The sequence below is a fragment of the Zonotrichia leucophrys genome, chromosome 5 (assembly GCF_028769735.1).
Source record: "Zonotrichia leucophrys gambelii isolate GWCS_2022_RI chromosome 5, RI_Zleu_2.0, whole genome shotgun sequence".
In the NCBI taxonomy this organism is placed as follows: Eukaryota; Metazoa; Chordata; class Aves; order Passeriformes; family Passerellidae; genus Zonotrichia; species Zonotrichia leucophrys.
Genome location: NC_088175.1, coordinates 16318957 through 16336702, shown reverse-complemented (window position 1 = coordinate 16336702; position 17746 = coordinate 16318957). Strand labels below are relative to the sequence as shown.

The following is a 17746-nucleotide window of genomic DNA, read 5'->3' as shown; positions in this document are numbered from 1 at the left end:
TCTATATATGAAAAGACCACATGGAAATAGCTAAGAAAGGATTACAATCTTGACATAATTTTTTCACTTGAATTCAAAAAGCCTCTACTATGATGAAATATTTATTCTTGAAATATTTTTCGATTTGTTGAGCTTTGAAGAGATCTTATGTACTTCCAGTGATTAACTGGAGTACTTATGCCTGAATACCTTTTCTGTTCATCAGCATCACTACCAGCCAGTCATGCTAAACTGACACACATTTTGCACTGCTGTTGAGCTTCCCCCACTCTCTGACCTTAAATTACTTCTGTACCTTTTAAACCACTACTGTGTCAGTCTTGTCTGGGTTGCATGCCAAATTTTCAAAAGATGCTTAGTTTTCCACAGGTGTCTAGGTGAATTAGATGCTGAATCCAGATGACTTCTGTGGAGCTTCTGGCAAACTTTTTTTCTGTGAGTTTTCCTCAGTGTCATCTAGCTCCTATTTTAAATATGTAAGGAGTTGTTAAAATGAAAGAACATGTTTCTTTTGGAGGTTATGCTTTTGCATTAAACAATAGTAAAAAACCAAAATGTGATAATGGTGGGCTGTGCTCCTTTTTCATATACAGGGAGACTACTACACAAAAGATTTTTGCAAATCAGGATGTGAAATCTGTGTGCCGAGGATCTACTCCTGAAATCTGAGATACATGAGTCTTGATCTTCAAGCATGTTGGTGTCATGTACCTACTGCAGAAAATTCTGATAGTGAAGAGAGATTTCAGAAAATGCAATGTTTATGCTTTGCCCAAGTCTCATGCTGAGTTGGCAGCAGAGCTGAGAACATGCAGGTTTTTCTGACCCTTTCTTGAGCAACAAATCCCTTGAGCAACTGGCTTAGACAGTCCACTTTAGGTGTTTGTGCCATCCAAAAGATGCAACCTCCTGCTTACCTGGAACTGGAGTTGCACTCATCATGGGATGAACCTCCTTGTCATTATTGAAGGGACTATTTGAAAATGTTTTTATTTCTGGTGTTTCTGATTGAGGCAATATTCAGTTTAGGTTTGTTAGTAAATATGTTATTGTGTGTTTTCTTAGGAACTACTCCCATAACAGCATAAGTACAGGAGGTCAGGCTGATGCTTATCTTCACCTCCTCTACTCTGTATGCTTTTGTTTTATAGTAAGGAACTTTCCTCTTTCTATCGGTTTTGGATGTATTTATTTGGACATGTATTTATTTGTGCATGGGCTTAATGTCATGTACATCACAGAAATGTTCCGTGTTCTCTAGGCTTTTGCTTCTTGTTTTACATGACCCTTGCTTTTACACATAACTTTGCTACAGCCAAGTTGTAAAGATGGTAATAAAGTGTGTGCGTGGCAAAATAAGGTGAAATGAAACCCTTATAGATGCCTTTTGTCATTTTTATGTGCATCACTCTCTTCCCTCTGATGTAGGGCTGTCTATAGTGATCTAGAGTCTTCCCTCAGCTTTGTGTTTTCAGCATTGTGTTAATTGTTTGTAGTGTATGGGTTTTTCAGCTGCGTGCAGTGAGAAAGGTCAGCTGTCAGAAACGGGCCTGTCCACAACTGATAAGACATTCGAGAGATTGGATTTGACTCATTAAGCACCTTCCCTGTAGACATGGAGTCTGCTCTGCCGCAGAAAAAAAAACTAAATCAGGAATGAAAAAAGCCCAGGATGAAGTTGGAGCATGCGCCAGAAGCCCTGGCACACCCTCCCTCTCAGCCCATGCACAGAGCCGGTTCCGTACGCTCCCACCATGCTTGCATCCTCGGGCACCGTGGGACATCTGTGTTTGTGCCCTGAGATTGGGTGTATTCACTGCAGTACTCAGGCCTGGCCAGGACACACACTCTGTGTACATCATGTGTGTGTGCCCTGCAGTTACATGGCGAAAATGCATTTCATTCCTGCCCTCAGACGTGTACTGCAAGTTGTATAAGGATTTTAATTATCCCACATTTTGCATGTATGCAAGTGCATCCACTTCTACCTGATTCTCTTTTTTGCTCTTGTAAATCTCTTGACAGTAAGGTCGCTTCCGTTCATGCTGTAACAAAGGGCATACCTCCTCTTCAGATCTGTTGTGTTTGTTCAGCTGTACTTTGTCTGCCTTTCCACAGAAATATGCTGTGTAGGCAACTGTCCTTCCTATGGTACGTATGTGTCCGTCGCCCTGGTAAACACATGTGGAACTTGCTGCTGTGTACAATAGCAGAAGCCTAGCGTGTTTCTCATTGCATACAAATGCACACGTTTTTACCCCTAAATAATTACTGGCCAAAGCTGCTCTGCCAGCTTGTAAGTCTCTCGCCTGTGGCTTTGTTTGAGTAGAATTGTTCTGCCTCAAATTGGGTTTGGATACTGCTACTTCCAAAAATGGTCGTAATGATGTCTCACAACGAGCCTAAATGAGGGGCAGCAGTAGTGTTTGGCAGTGTGTTTGGCTATCCTGGCAGCACTGGGGTTCCACATGTGCCCACTCTCCAGCAGCACAGCAGCCGTGGGAAGCTGACATTACCGCAGTCTCCGTGGTACCACTGGTGCTGCTCTGCCCCGCTCTCCTCTCTCTTCCACTGCACTTCTGCTTTTCACCTTCCTTTGCATTTCCCCTTTCCCATGGGCACGGCTTTCAGTACTGCTCAGTGGTACTGAAAAGGATAATTTTGTGGATCATTATTGTGTTATTACAGTGATTAGCGGTAACTATTTTTCTACTCCCACTTCCCGCTGGAAGGATGCCCAAGGGGCTCCCTGCTCAGCAGCAAGCGCGACGCTTGCTGGAAGGCTGCTGCCAGCACAGACCCACGGGCATGCAGCAGCACAGGCTCACCTCTGGCACTGCTGCCTCTCTCCCTTCTGCCCTTTTCTTTGTGAGCTTCCAGCAGTGCTCTAAAGTAGTGCTGTTCAACAGAAGCAGGAATTTTGCCTCCTGTCGGGCTCCTTACCTGTGCTTTTGCTCTGAATGCCCTTTCAACTTCCTCTCGGTGTTGGTCTAAATAATTCTGTTTATTCCTGCATCAGTCTTAGAAGACTCTCTCTGACAGCATTAATGTTTTTTCTCCCGAGCAGGACTAATCATACCACACATGTAGGGAAGACTGTGATAGTTACCTAATGTTCTTCTCTCCAATGATATGACTTTTTGCTAAGGTCAGAAAATTGTGGAGAGACCTTGTCTTCAGTGTGGAAAGGAACAAAAATGCCAAGTGCACACTGTTTTAATAGCTGAATGTTAGTGCTCTTGAATCTGCAGCCAGTAATAAACAGGTCTAAATGCTTAGACTCAAGATTAATAATAAGTGTTTGACTTCTGATTTTTAATAGGCTTGAAGAGTAAAGGTAGTGTGAAATTGGGAATTGCAGATGGGGGATACAGATTGCTGCTGAAGAACAGTAAATCTCTCTTAGTGAGTGAATATAATGTTGCTTGTTGGCCTGCAAGTTGCTTCAGTTTTTCAGTTTGTTGTTTTATTTTCGTTTTTTGGTCTGTGTAAATTAACAGCAGTTTTGGTCAAGAATACATAGATGAAAAGCTGGTGAATTTAGAGCTCAGCTGAATGCTTCCACACTCTTACCTGTACTGTCATGTGTGCTCTGCACAGAAGCGTAGATGGGCTAGGTAGCAACCTAGCAGTAGAGACACCTCTGTGAGAGCAGGGCTGGTGAATATTAGACCTGGAACTTTATGGTCATGGTACTGTGAACATTCAGCATGTGAGGAAACATTTCTACAGGGTGATGTGTTCAGTGACTGGCGTCCTTATGCTTTAGAGTGATGCAGCAGGAAAAAAAGAAAGCTATAAAAATTGCAGAGTGAAATCAAAACATAAGAAAAAGTAAATACAGCAGCAGTGGGAATTGCCCTCACCCATGCTTAGCATTGAGGAATCCAGAGGAGGTCTTATGCTCAGCAAATCATCATCGTATCTCTTGACAAAATTTGTAGCAATACTTTGCTTTTTCTCTACCTTCTGGAACTAGGAGTGAGAGTAGCAAAATTGTTCAGAGAAATGAAAAGAGAAAGTATACATTGTTCAACCAAAAGAAATTGTTAATTTATATGACTATAAAAAATTCTTTCAGGCAAATTATTTTAAAAATTGATTTATTCAGCATAGTTCATTTCAAAATAAACGTGTTTCATGCTTTCATTTTAAAATGGAGCTGTATGTTTTTTTTAAGAACTATATTTTTCAGGGTGTGTAAACCAAAATTTTTAAGCTTCATTTTGGGTTAAGGAAGACATTGTCACAGAATTATTTTTTAGTCCCTATGGTCAGCTGATCAGAACATAAAGAACAAATACAGCTGTAAGTACATAGAGCCATGGGCAGACCAATACTTGGAGTTTATAATTTCTTTGACAGAGAATGCAACATCACACACTGATACTAGTACAGTTGGTATTTAGCAAACACTGGAAAATATGTGGAGAAGAGGGTTCTCAGGACACTTTGCACACTGCACAGACTCTGGCTTGGTAGAGGGTGTCTGCCCACAGATGTGGAACATTTGTTGGTTTTCAGAGTTTTATTAAACTCATACAGTGTTCTTTTCCCATAGGTCTGAAGGACTTAACCTATGTTTTCGTTATCTTTATAGTACAGATGGAGACAGCCAAGGTTAATTAAGTGCCTCAGGTTGCACAGTGAATCAGTGACAGAGTTGAGGATAAAAGCTGTGGTTCTGACTTCTACGCCTTGCCTTTGTCATTTAGATCAATTTTAATGAACAATTTAAAGAAATGGTGTTATCAGACATATGCTATAATCTTTTGTAGACATGTCATTTATTCATTTTCATTATTGTAGTATTAATACTGTTGTCATCAAAACATTTTAGCAAAAAAGGTTTTTATGGCTGTGTTTTTCAGCTATTTTGTGTGCATTATTGGAGGAGTTCAGACACTTCTGTTTTCTTGCTTTTCTATTAAAAAAAGACAATATGTGGCTTAGAGAGTGAGTAGGGAACCTGTGGATCATATAATTGGCAAAACTAGGTTAAAAAATCTGCCTGTGCTCAATATGTGGACTAACTAGGAGATTTTGTGTGGTATAACTGATTTATGTTTTTTTCCTCTCAGAAGAGATTTTATCAGATGACTGTAATATACTGTTGAGTGAAAAGGAGATTCCCAGCACTGACAAGCAAAATAGCTTTTCATTTGGGTGAATATTTATTTATTTAGGTAATAAGATCCCTAACTGTATATTTAATAGGTGCTTCATAAATATAGGGCAGTTGTACTTCTAACAGGCTACTAGTTCTGCCATGTTTATGTGACAGTGATATATGGAAACTCCTTTATACATTTAGTATGTGTCAACTATTTTGAGGAGCAGGAGCCTAGGGAAAATTTCTCCTTTCTTTGGGCTAAAGATTCAGGCACTGTTATGCCTCTTCCTCCCCTTTGCATTCAGTCTTTGCTGTGTAGTGGTCCAAATTCATCAGGTGAAATAAATCACTCTGCAGGGCTGGTTCTGGACCTCTTAGGGATGGTTTGCGGTTCCACGGGTCAGAGCCTCGTCTGTGTTGGAGCCAGCCCAAAGAGCATCATCCAAGGACACAGGTAGACAAAAGCAGAGGTGGAACATGCAGTTCCAGAGCTCTCATGCAGTATCTTCAGATAAAGCAGTTCTTCCTCTTGTTTTCATTAAGAGCTTAGCTGCACAGGGAAATAATAGATTAGCCAGGTTTGACAAAAACCCCTGAACGTTCATTGTATTGCCAAGTCTCCTTGATCTCTTCTGGGCTTAAACTTGATGACCTTTTAACAAGCATTCTGCTTTAGACTTGAAGGGTAATGGGTAAAGTAGCAGATAAGAGAGTAGAGGGCATGATTCAGGCTAGGCACTTGATGTTCTCTGGTGGAACATTAATTCTTCCTTTGCTCTTACTGGTGAGGTGAGAGAGCTTTTTGCATAAGATTAGAGCTCTTACTCTACGTGTAAAATTTGAATTTGGCATTGAAAGAGGATGGGCTGTTGAGTGCATCTCACCTTTGCTTTGGGCCAAAGCCTTTGCTGTGGAATCTTTGCATGTCTTAACAGGATGGGAATTGTTGTTTTGCATTGATTCTTCTCCACACTGTTTCTGATGAGGTAATGCTGATTCCTCCCCACTTCCAAGTTACAAGTTATGTATATGGAGTAAATGAGCATGAGGAGCCTGTGAAAACAATAAATGACACCTATTTCTGAAAAATGTACCATTTCCCAGAATGGTTTAAACTTAGTAAGCATTTAAAAGACTATTCTTTTTACTATAGGACTCCAGCTCAGCACTTAATTTTATCTGTTGTAACATCATTCTGTGATTTTACAGACAATTTTTTTTCCAACAACAAAAATTCTCTTTCTTCTGAAAAATGATTCCTATAATTTCCTTGAGTTTAGAAGTCATATTCTTTTTCCAAGATCTAATCAATGCAATCAGTTCAATCATCTCATTATGACATAAATATGACTTATATGTTCTTACTTGACAGTTTGTAATATAAATGCAGTTTGTAATATAAATGCAATTTGGAATATAAATGCAGGCTATGATATGGCTCTCACAGCTTCCACATATCAGTATCGCTGTTGGTGGTGCTTGTAAGATGCTTCGTGCACTGAAGAATGTATTGTACACTATTTTTAATGTATTTAAATAAATAATGTCTGTAAATGAGAGAGCCTGACGAGTGGCATTACTGATCTGTTCAAGTGATATGAAGAATGGTTGGTTAGAAAAAACCAATTACTTGTATGTATTATTTTTCCTGTTCAAAGGCTGGAAAGGAGGAATGCAGCAGAAGGATAAATAAAGGCTGCAGTAATCTGCTTTTAGCTGCTACTGGATTCTGTCACCATGTCTTTAAAATAACAGCTTAATTTTTTACTAAACTACTAAGCATGGAGGTTTGTTTTAATGACATCGATCTGGGCAAGGTGCTTTAACCACTTCTGAGGCCTTTCCTTAGTTTTAACATTCAGTCATGTAATGTTGACTGTAAACCAAACCCCAGTGAGACAGGGACTGCCTCACAGGACATCTGTAATGCAGTGAAGAGGGGTGAGCAGCTGACCCTTGGTTTTAGGAGAGCTACTTGAGGTTTGCTTCAGGAGACCTCATGAAAGTCACTGCCCATTTTATATGTTTCTAAATATTTAATTGTGTCTGGGGACAAAATTGCTGTTACATGAGATGCTGCTTTTCTTGAGTGTTAAACTTCACATCCCTGAGTGAAATGAGTGCTTCTAGAGTTTGCTGCTTTCAGCTTTGCAGTCATGAAGTATTTATTTTCAAGCATCATTCCAAATTTTGGAGGCTGCTTTCTTCACACCATAACTAGGATGATATCCTGAAAGGACTAGAGAAAAACAGGAGGTTGATTTCCCTCCACAAATATATGAGAACCTCTGGAATGAGCCCAGGATGGAAAGATAGGAGCTCCTAAACTCAAATTCTTTCTCAAACATTGATTTTCTTGGTGGTTCTAAGTAAACCCATTAAAATGTCTGTGCATTGGTTTCCTCATCTATAAATCAAAATGCCAAGTTTTTCACCTCTTAGTGAGACTGGGAGTTCTGGATATTCTTCATAGAAGGAGCTTTGACAGGAACAGTAACAACATTGCACATAAAAACTGAAGCTAAAATTGCCATCTGGCTTTCCTGAAGAGGCAATATAAGTATTCATTGTATGGGAAGATCCTGGGCTCTGTACCTCCCCAGGGACCTGAGACTCAGCAAGTGCTGGGGTTTCTTCAGGGATGGAAGAGCCAGGAGCTTGGCTTAGGTATTTGTGTGATGTGCCTTTGTTTCTGTTCTGCACTCAGCCTCTGGTATGTGCTGATGGCTGGTTTGGGCTTTAAACAGATAGAAGTCTGAGACTTAGAAAACTGGCTTTGCAGTGTGGTGGTGATGATAACTGCGAAATGTGCTGGCTGTGTCTGCTAGGGATTGGTCAGGAAAGGGTAACATTCGCCCATTAAGGTGATCCATGACTCCATTAATTCAAGGAAAATATCTGTGCTAGTTGGAAAATTCTGAGTTTTGCTTCTATTCAGGTGATTTTTTTGCATCTTGAATATGTGAAAGTTTAAGTCCAAGTGTGGAATTTTGTACAAATCTTGGATTTTTGAAAATCCCAGAATTTTATGTGAATGAATTAGCAAGTAAATAATGGATTTAAATAAATATTAACAAGAGGAATGGAAGATTTGATTCCTTAAATGTGCTGACAGATTCTGATTTTTGTGTATCTATTTAGTATTAACTGAGTTAAAAATTAAATCGTGCGAATCATACAAAAATCAATAGGTTTCGAACATATCCCACATGTTTTAAGTAAATGTTAATTTATGCAGTTGCATTGCCACCCTTGAATAACTAGATAATCAATTAAATGAAATATCAGTGCCTATATACAGAGTTTCACATAACAGAAAAATGAGGGTTTGATCTATTGCTTCATGTAACATGAACCAAGGATCCCTGATAACTTTGAGTTGGATCCTAAGGTTAGTTTGTGTGCTGCTCTGCAGAAGCTGCTTGGTACACTACCACTATTTAAGGAATACAGAAGATATAAATATCGCAGTGCAATCTGTGGAACCTTCAAAACTGTGCAGCACAAGGGTCGTGAGCTAACCAGTAACAAGTGGTTCACTGCTCTGTGGTCTTCCAAGTGTCACCAGACCATGTCTGAAAGCAGAAATACTGGGAGACCTGTGGCCTACTCGGGGCTTTTTATCCTCATTCATTGTGGAAAGAACCTGTATCCCTTTCCCCCCTCCATGCTCTCTGGAAATTTTCAGGTGCTTTTTGACCACAGCTATGGTGTATGTTAGAGCATGCTAACATTTGGGACAGTAGGAGAGGCCATGCTTGGTAAGAAGCCTTTCATGTGGCCTGACTGAAGCTGCTGTAGCTCGGGGGATGCATGGCCAGGCTCTTTAGCGCACGTACCAGGCTCTGACTGCTGAAACCTTTCATGAGACTCCAAAACACATGGCCACTGGTAAACTGTTGAGGAGTCAGCAATTTGGAAAATACAGTCTTACAGAGTGTGTTACCTTGGGAGCTGTCCTTATGAGATGTATCATGGACAGGAATGAATTTTGATTTCACAGTGAACCCCAGATATTTTATTAAGTGGTGATGTGCAAATTTGAATGTCTGTCCAGAGCAGCCACAGGAGGAAGAAAAACCCCATAATAACACAGAAATTGCCGACATTCTTCTAAGAACAGGAAGGATACAAAGGTGGATAAAGTACAGAATCCCATCTATGACAAGGGCTAGCTGCACATGACTGGAGGAGACAGGCAGATGATATAGCTGAATGCACCCTATATTAAAACCAGTGGTACAAGTAGGAGTAATATCCCTTTGAACTTACTCAGCTCTGTGTTGATTAGTCTTTAGTGGTTGCCTTAAATTACTGTTAAGATTTCTAATCTCCTCTTTGGCTTCCTCTTTGTATTGAGTGGATCAGTGAGATTTCATCTAATTGGTTGAGGAAGTGTAAATGAGCCCTATTACTATGTCTTGTACTGAGTGAACAATCAGCCCGAGTGTCCTCCTTCACAAATGTGTGTTCAGTGCTTTGCACATCTTCAGCTGCAGGGAAAAGGCTCACTCACAATGATTGTGTTTGACTCCTGCCCTCAGACACTGGCTATTTGTTGGGAATTACCTGCAGGTACATGGAGCATGTGTCTAACTTGCTTGAAACACCTTCTCTTCTGATGGATCAGGAGTGACCAGGCAGGGGAATTGTCAGTGTTGGGAGAGGGTTGTTAAGTGCTTGGCTCTGACTTCCAGAACTGCAGTCAGTAGCAGCCCTCTGTGCTTAGGCTGGTTTAACACTGATACAAGCATAAACACTTATTGGTGGTAGTTAAATGTATTCAGAATATGCTCAAAAAGCTAAATAATTTGGAAGGGACCTCCAGAGGCTGTGTAATCCAACCATTAGCTCAGGGAAGGTCCAGTTAGTTCAGACAGCTCAGGACTCTGCCTAATCAAGTTTTTAGTACTTCTAAGGGTGGAGATTTCAGTCTCTCTGGGCCGTTCCTACTATTTGACCATCCTCAAGATGAAACATTTTTTCTGTTTAGAAGGAGAATTTTTTGTATTCAACTGCATCTGTTGCCTCTCATCCTTCTACACAACTCTGAGAAGAATTTGAACCTGTTTTGTTTGTGTTCTTCCATTAAGTCATTAAAGAGATCAGTAAGGTTTCCCTTGAGTTGTCTCTCCTTGAGAAAGAATGAACCCAGTTCCCTCAGCCTCTCCACACACATAAACTACCCCAGTACCTTGAGTATAGTAGCTCTTTGCTGGACTGACTCCAGTATTTTGAAGTAATTCTCATATAAGGGATATGGTAACTTATGAGATCCAGCACTCCTGATGGAGTGCTGGACAGGGCACTCCTGGTGTGATCTCATAAGTTTCCATTAGGGAAAGAATCACTTCCCTTGGCCTGCTGACTGGATTCTTGCTAATGCAGCCAAGGATGCAGCTGGCCTGTGCTGGAAGGGCAGGAGCTGCTGACGTGTGCTCAGCTTGTCTGCTGGGACCACAAGTCTTCTTCTGAAAAGCTGCTTTTGAGCCAGTTGGCTCCCAATGAGTGCTGCTGTATGAAGCAATTTGGGTGGCTGTTTGCTTGCAGGAGTATCTGGACACATGGCTTGCTTACTGAAGTGCAAACACACATTGCTTTTGCAAGAGTCTTTGCTTAAATCAGACCTTTCACTTGAAAATGTTATATGTACAAGTTGCAATACTATACTGTTTTTTCACCATTATTTTATGCTGTGAGAACACAGATTTTACCATGTAGTTAGTCTCCAAGAATGGCTATGGTAATGAGTATTTTCCCTTCAGTCTTGTACTAATAAATTCTGGCTAATCCTTATTAAGACTACTAAATGGTACAAAATGGAGCAGAAAAGTACTAATAATACCAATGAAAATAGCACCAACATTTGCCTTATGCAGTGATTTGTAAGCAATGATAGCTTGACTGCTTGTGCTATCTACTGCTCAGCCTTGCTTTCACAGCTGGGAGTCAGAAAGGTGCTGCAATATGGAGTGGGGGGTGGGATCTATACAGCCTCCATTGCAAGTACCATTTCCTTCCAGCTGGCACTAACCAGCCCTCCTCCAAGCCTTCCTATCACTCTTCTGGATTTCTTCCACGGGATAAAATCAGGGTATGCAGCTGGCTCAAGTCACATAAGCACAATACTGCAGCAGAACTGGCTTTGAGTGACTGAGAACGCAGGTACTGGGAAGCAGACCTCTAGCTCACACAAAGGATGTTCATGGTATTCAAACACTGCTTCCAGTTGCTGAGAAATAAGTGCAGTGGCTTTCGTTACTGAACATATTTCTTTTCTTTGTGAAGAAATATTAAATGTCATGTGGTGAGAATAATTCCCCCACGTTTATTTTTGCTGTTTGAAAAAGATGTGCTAATCTAGTACAGATTTCCTGGAAAAGGTGATAATACAGGCAAAGTTCTCAGATGTGTTTATTAGCGACATTACTTATATCTATGGACCAAATGTTTTATGTGGACTTCCCTCATGCTCTCAGAGAAGGAATCTGTAGGACCCCTCATGTGGGTCTCTTGTTTGCTTGGTCTTTCATTCAGTTGAAAGAAAGGGGCAGCTCTGTTAGGATTACCTTCTGGTGTCTTTCTTAAATTTCCTGTCAGGTTAATTAAAGTTCAGATGGCAGTAGTGCTGAATCTGAATACTGATCTTTATGAAATGCTGGGTTTTTTTAATTGACACATATGTGGTGGTTGTATTGTGAATAATAGAGCTTTCCATCCTTCTCCTAAAAAGGATGTGAAATGTCTTATAACAATCCTTAAATGTGCTTTTCCTAGACACCACTGCATACTGTTGAATGGTCCCTATGGAGACAGTGCTGCAGTAAAACTGAAAACACAGCACTGAAATTCATCGCTACTGACGACCCTGCAGTTAATTCTCTTGGTAGCCATATTACAAAAAGAGCTCCACAGTTATTAGCATACCTTGATATTTAGCTCTAGAGCTGACACTGCCATGGGATGCCTAAACTTCGTGATGACCTTAAATCTCTTCTTGGCTGAGTGCTGAACAGACCTTTTGTTTCCCTTCTTTGCAGCGCGAGATGAGAACATGGCCACTTTCCGTGGCTCCGAGTACCTCTGCTATGACCTGTCGCAAAACCCCATCCAGAGCAGCAGCGATGAGATCACGCTCTCCTTCAAGACCTGGCAGCGCAACGGGCTCATCCTGCACACGGGCAAGTCAGCCGACTACGTCAACCTGGCCCTGAAGGACGGTGCCGTGTCCTTGGTCATCAACCTGGGGTCTGGGGCCTTTGAGGCCATTGTGGAGCCGGTCAATGGCAAGTTCAATGACAACGCGTGGCACGACGTTAAGGTGACACGCAACCTGCGGCAGGTAATGGTGAAGGGGAGAAAGCGCTGGGGAGAGTTTTGTTTTGTTGGGATAGGCAGATGGGAGAGGGTAATGGAGAAATGGGGAAGCTCAGTGCTATTGCTACAGTTTCTCCACCTATTCTGGATCTTGGTGCCTAAAGGACAGTGAAAAAAACATTAGTTGATGGGAATTTATCCCTCCGGCAATATCTTCGTTTCCATTTTATTAATTTTCTATTTTTTTCCCAGTTTGATTTAATAATAAAAACTTGTGACATAACTTTACTTTCATCTCCCTTTTCCTTTTTTCTGTTCTCCCTTTTAAATTTTATTATTTCCTTAATTATTATTCAATCTTATCAGTAATATTCTTGTTGCATTTAATTACTGTGGGAATAGAGTCTATTGCCAACAGCCAACGCTCTACACCTCTCTCCTTTTTCTCTCAGTTTTGTTAATTGGTTTAACCATTGCCATGATGTCACAGTTCTAATTCTGAAAGTCTTTTGTTTTTCTTTTCCTTTTCTTTTGTGTGTGCATATGAGTGTGCAGGTGTGCAGGCTGGTGGGTATGTGTGTAACTATTTTAAATTTATAGCTTTGGAATTAATTGGCTGGAGTCTCTCTGGGTCTTCTTGATTCTCTCGTCTTCTTTTCTTCTTTTTGATTTTTTCCCCTTCTTTCTATAATGAGATTCTACTTTATTTCTTGTCTCTGCCTTGAGACTCTTCTGTTTGCTGTGAGGACTGGAAAAGCTGAAGGATCAAAAAACCCCATGCAAACTCAGATCAATCCAGCACCCTACAATTCCACTTTGGAAAAGTTTTTCTGATTTTACCACTGTAATTTTGCACATCTACATGCTGCTTTTCCTAGCAGACAACTATATCAGGTGACGTATTTGATAGTAGGCTAGTCTTAAAATCCTGAAGCCTTTCTCATGAAATATAAATTCATACATAAATAGATAAGATAAAATTAAGTAACTTTGCTCTGAAAGCTGGTAAATATATCAAGTCACTAAGGGCTATCTGCTGCATAATAAATGAGGTTTACATGGTGAATAGGAGCTATTTGATGTCTTGCTGATTGGTAGAGGAGCAGAAGTAGCTTGTAAACTAAGATTTAAAATTAAATTAAAAATCAGTTTGTGAATACAATGTAACCTGTTTATTTTCTCATTAATGCCAATAGTAGCACAAATAAATAGCTTTATATAAGTTTCTACAATGTAATTTGTTGGTAGGATTTTACACTAGCTAAGAGCAAGGTTTCTGTGAGTATAGGATAATCAGTGCCAGGAATCAGAATAAGTCTCTACTAGTAGAGATCAGTGGATAATTTTTCTGTTATCAGGAGTTCATGTCTTTTCAACATTTGGGCTTGAGGCTGAAGATTTTTATTTGTATTTCCCATGTAAATCCCTGTATTTCTACATGCTTAGGATAGCTGGGTCTGAAAAAAATAATCCGTCATCAAACTTTGATGAGACTACAGAATTCTTGCCTATGAAGAAATCAATCTGTTTTCAATAGTTTATATACAGATGAAAATTTCACTTTTTATGCAGTGGATGGGTCTTAATGATCCTACTTTGTTTAACCTTTCCCATCAGTACAGCAGAGGGAGATACACTAACTGGTCTAGGTTTGTCAGTCTTGAAAGGTCAGAATATATGGCTTTATTTGACGTGATTTTTAAAATTCATTTTTAGGTAGTTTCAGAACAGCTGGTCCTTGAATATTTCAGTAGAGTTTATTGGCCATTTTAGTTAATTGTATTTTTATTTTTCATTTGAAATAAATTTCAGCGGGCAAATGTGCCAGAAGCAAAATTAATCCTTGCTTCATGCCAGGATTGGTTTGGATCTTGAAGATGCAGAAGGTGAAGGGTCACAAACAAAACTGTGGATGGGAAGCTGTCACATTCTTTTTCTTAATATTTTAGCTAGTGATTTTTTAATTGGTCTACAGAAGTGGACCAAGAAAATGGAAATCTGTCTATGGCTTTTCATATTGGATGAGTCCAGGGCAGTGTTTTGGTGATTATTAGAAAGTAGGTAGTCCCTTGCCAATTAGGCAGTACTGTAAAATCTTAAGCCTCCTGATCTATTCACTGTGAATGTTTCTAAGTGATCCTGAATTCTTAAAGGGTCCAACTTGACTGGGCAAGAGAGAAGATGTTTTAATAAGATGGATGGGCTCTTTGCAAAGAAAGGCCTGTCTTCAAATCAAGTTACATTTAAGTAGCAGAAGTGATTTGGGGTCCATTTCTATAGTTAAATATGACAGAATACAGTTCAACCAATAAATATCAATAAGGATGGAGTTTTTTTTAGTCATCTTTTCCCTGGATACTTGCATTTTAACTTTTGATCTGTCTCAAAATCAAGACATTGACCCAGAACCTAAAGCTGCCCAGATATGGGAACTGATGAGGCCTTGAGGCAGAGTAGTCATGATAGTCCTAAAAGTTGTCATTCAATATAATTTTGTATCACTTAAATAATATTGTATGAAAAAGATTTTCGGTTCTATGTGTTTCCTGACATAAATTCACCTGTAATGTTGCAGTATAATATAGTTTACTAGAACGTCTTGTTTCCAGCTGTGCTCATGTTTCCTGAAAAAAACCCATTCCAAAACCAAACATAAAACCCCAATAAAATATATTGCCTCTGAATGTTGAAGCTTTATAAGAAAATCAGTAGCCTCCTTGTAATTGCTTGAAAATATTGCACTGGAGGTAGATATATTTCTCTTTAACATGAACTTTAAAAGCAATAATTTAGACATTCCAAGAATATTATCTAAATCTAAGCAATTCCAGCTAAATGGACTATCAGCAGCTTCAGGATGCCATTTAATCTTTTCCTCTGTTTTTTTGGGGGCTAAGAGAAAGGGGAGAGGAGGATTTGCATAATTTTTTGGCTGTTTCTAGAATTAGAGTAGAACTTTAAATAGTTGGACTTTTGCCTACTGGTTTTTGGAATTGTTAAATATTTTGTAGCTAAGCTGGGAGAGTACTAAGGGCTGCTTTTTTTTAGATCAAATGACTATCACAGCAGTTAATCTCCTTAGAGACAAACCAAGTGAATCCACAGATTCCCTTGAGTAGTGATTGTTAATGTCAAAGCAAATCTCCTTGTTTATTTATCTTATTATTTCAGTTAAAACTAAGCCCTCTTTCTGCCTTGTGAGAAACCTTTACTTAGCAATAGGATCACGGCTGAATTTTGCCCTAGCTTTCAGAGTGTGTTTGGGGCAGTGTGGTCTTGTGGGAGGACAAGCAGAGGAAACTGAAGGTCAGACTTGCTGTGTCTGTCTTCAGGTCTGCTGCTGACACTCCATCTCGTTTCTAGCCTGCTCTTCTCCCTGTCCCATACTTCAACTTCCTTGTTTTTAAAAATAATTTGCTAACACAACAATTTGCTCTATGACTTCCTTGGTGAAGAATTCAGGAGTTTGTGCTCATTATTTCCAAGTACAGACTATTATTATGATTTCATTCCCATTGGCAAATAACCTTGGGACCTCATGCTCAGTGCCACAAAGTCTTCAAAAACCTATTTCCTTAGTCAGTGCACAACTCTGAAGCCTGCAAGCAGACGGTTTTTACATGAGACAGTGTAGATCTTGCTTGTGTAATTTAGAATAATTCTTGCCAACTTCAATCACAGGGACTTGGAGTCTGCATAGGCTGCCCTTCCCTATAAACACTAAAGCTAGTCACAGTGCAAAATCTACTATGAAGATCTTTAGCTCCTTAACTGCTAAAACACAAAGCAAAGGGCAGGTTCTAACAGTTGACATCTGCATGCTTGGGACAGGGTAAAAAAGTTCTGCTGAACCAAACTGGCAGGTAAATTCTCCTAACTCCTGTGTAATAGAGATGCAGTGAAACAGGAGGGATGCTAAGTCCTGTCAATATTCAGTCTTCAGCCTGCACACAAGGGACACAATTCTTTCTACACAATTTCTTGACACGTTTCTTCCTACAGTAGGAGAGGTTCAATTCCTGTGTCTTGGATGACAGAAGTGAGCTACAGGCAAACAGCCAAGCACAGGCACTGTTATGTGCTTCTCCTGAAAGTCACAAACTCAGCTGCTGTAAAGAAACCTGCAGACTGGGAAACTTGGAAGGAAGACACAGAGTCTTGGACTCATCTTCAGCTGTATCCTCCAGCCAAAGGAAATACTGGCCTTGTGATATTCTGCAGCACTTGAGGGTAGTGAAGCTTGGAAGAGGAGCTGGTGTGGTGGTGGGTGGAAGAAGGGAATCATGGCTGGGTTTGTGCTGAAGGGGCAAACTGTGTATTCTGTGTGTATATCTCTGAGCATAAGGTTCTTGTTTGAGGGAAGCACCTTGATGAGCATTTGAAGAGTAAGTATTGCACTATTTTAACTTTGCTTCAGGTCTGGATAATGTGTATGAGGGTTGAAGTTAATGACTAATACCAGGGTGGGAAGAGTAGGCGGCCCTCTGTTTCTTTACAGTCTAAAAGGCATGGTTCCCCATAGAGTCCTGGTCATATTGTCCTCTTCCTCACTTTGTGTGTCTCAGGTGCCCCACGCCTTTTTTTGAAAAACTAACACTAGATCATTCATGCAATGTGTCATTTTTACTAACCAACTAATGTACTAACACCCTAACGACTCATCTTTGCTTTTAGTTATTTTAATTAACAATCGTTCTGTTCACGATTTTTTAATTTCCTTTCTTCCCCCTTTTCCGCAAAGCACTCAGGCATTGGACACGCTATGGTAAACAAACTACATTGTCTGGTAGATATCATTCTTATTGTCTCTTTTTTTGGGTTTGCCGTGTGTTACCTGCCTTTTCCTCCCCCTACCTGCTCTTTTCCCCCCTCCTTTATACTTACCACTTCCTTTAATTTTATTCTAATTTCATTGAAAACACATTGTTTTCCCTCTTCTTTTTTTTTTTTTTTCATTTCTTCTTTTTGAATAGAAAAATGAGTATCAAAAGCAACTAACACAACTCTTCTGGAAATAGGGTTTGGACATTTCTTTCATTGTTTTCTTCACCTCTGTCTTCAGTTCTTTTTCTTTTTGGTGATAAATTGTTGGGTTTTTTTGTCCCTTGTTTTTGACTTCAGATTTCTTTCTTTTGCTTTTGTTTTCATTTGGCTTTTTTTCTTGGCTTTTAGTTTAGTATGGTTTTTTACTCTGAAGGTTTCTAGATCAGAACCATTGCAGGGCCTCTAGTCCATGGTGGTGAAGGCTCTCTTTTTCTCTCACCCTTTTGTTGTGACAATGGCTATTATGGGCAAACTGGCCAGAGTTGTCCTCTT

General features: G+C 39.9%; 1 protein-coding gene across 3 annotated transcripts in view; it reads left to right on the top strand.

Annotated features, from left to right (window-relative positions):
* Nucleotides 1-17746, top strand: part of NRXN3 (neurexin 3) — a 964874-nt gene that overhangs the window by 246249 nt on the left and 700879 nt on the right. For all 3 annotated transcript variants that reach the window (XM_064715475.1, XM_064715471.1, XM_064715470.1), the window contains one exon: nucleotides 12154-12455. In XM_064715475.1, the coding sequence (XP_064571545.1) occupies nucleotides 12154-12455 (302 nt within the window). The remainder of the gene's footprint in view (nucleotides 1-12153; nucleotides 12456-17746) is intronic.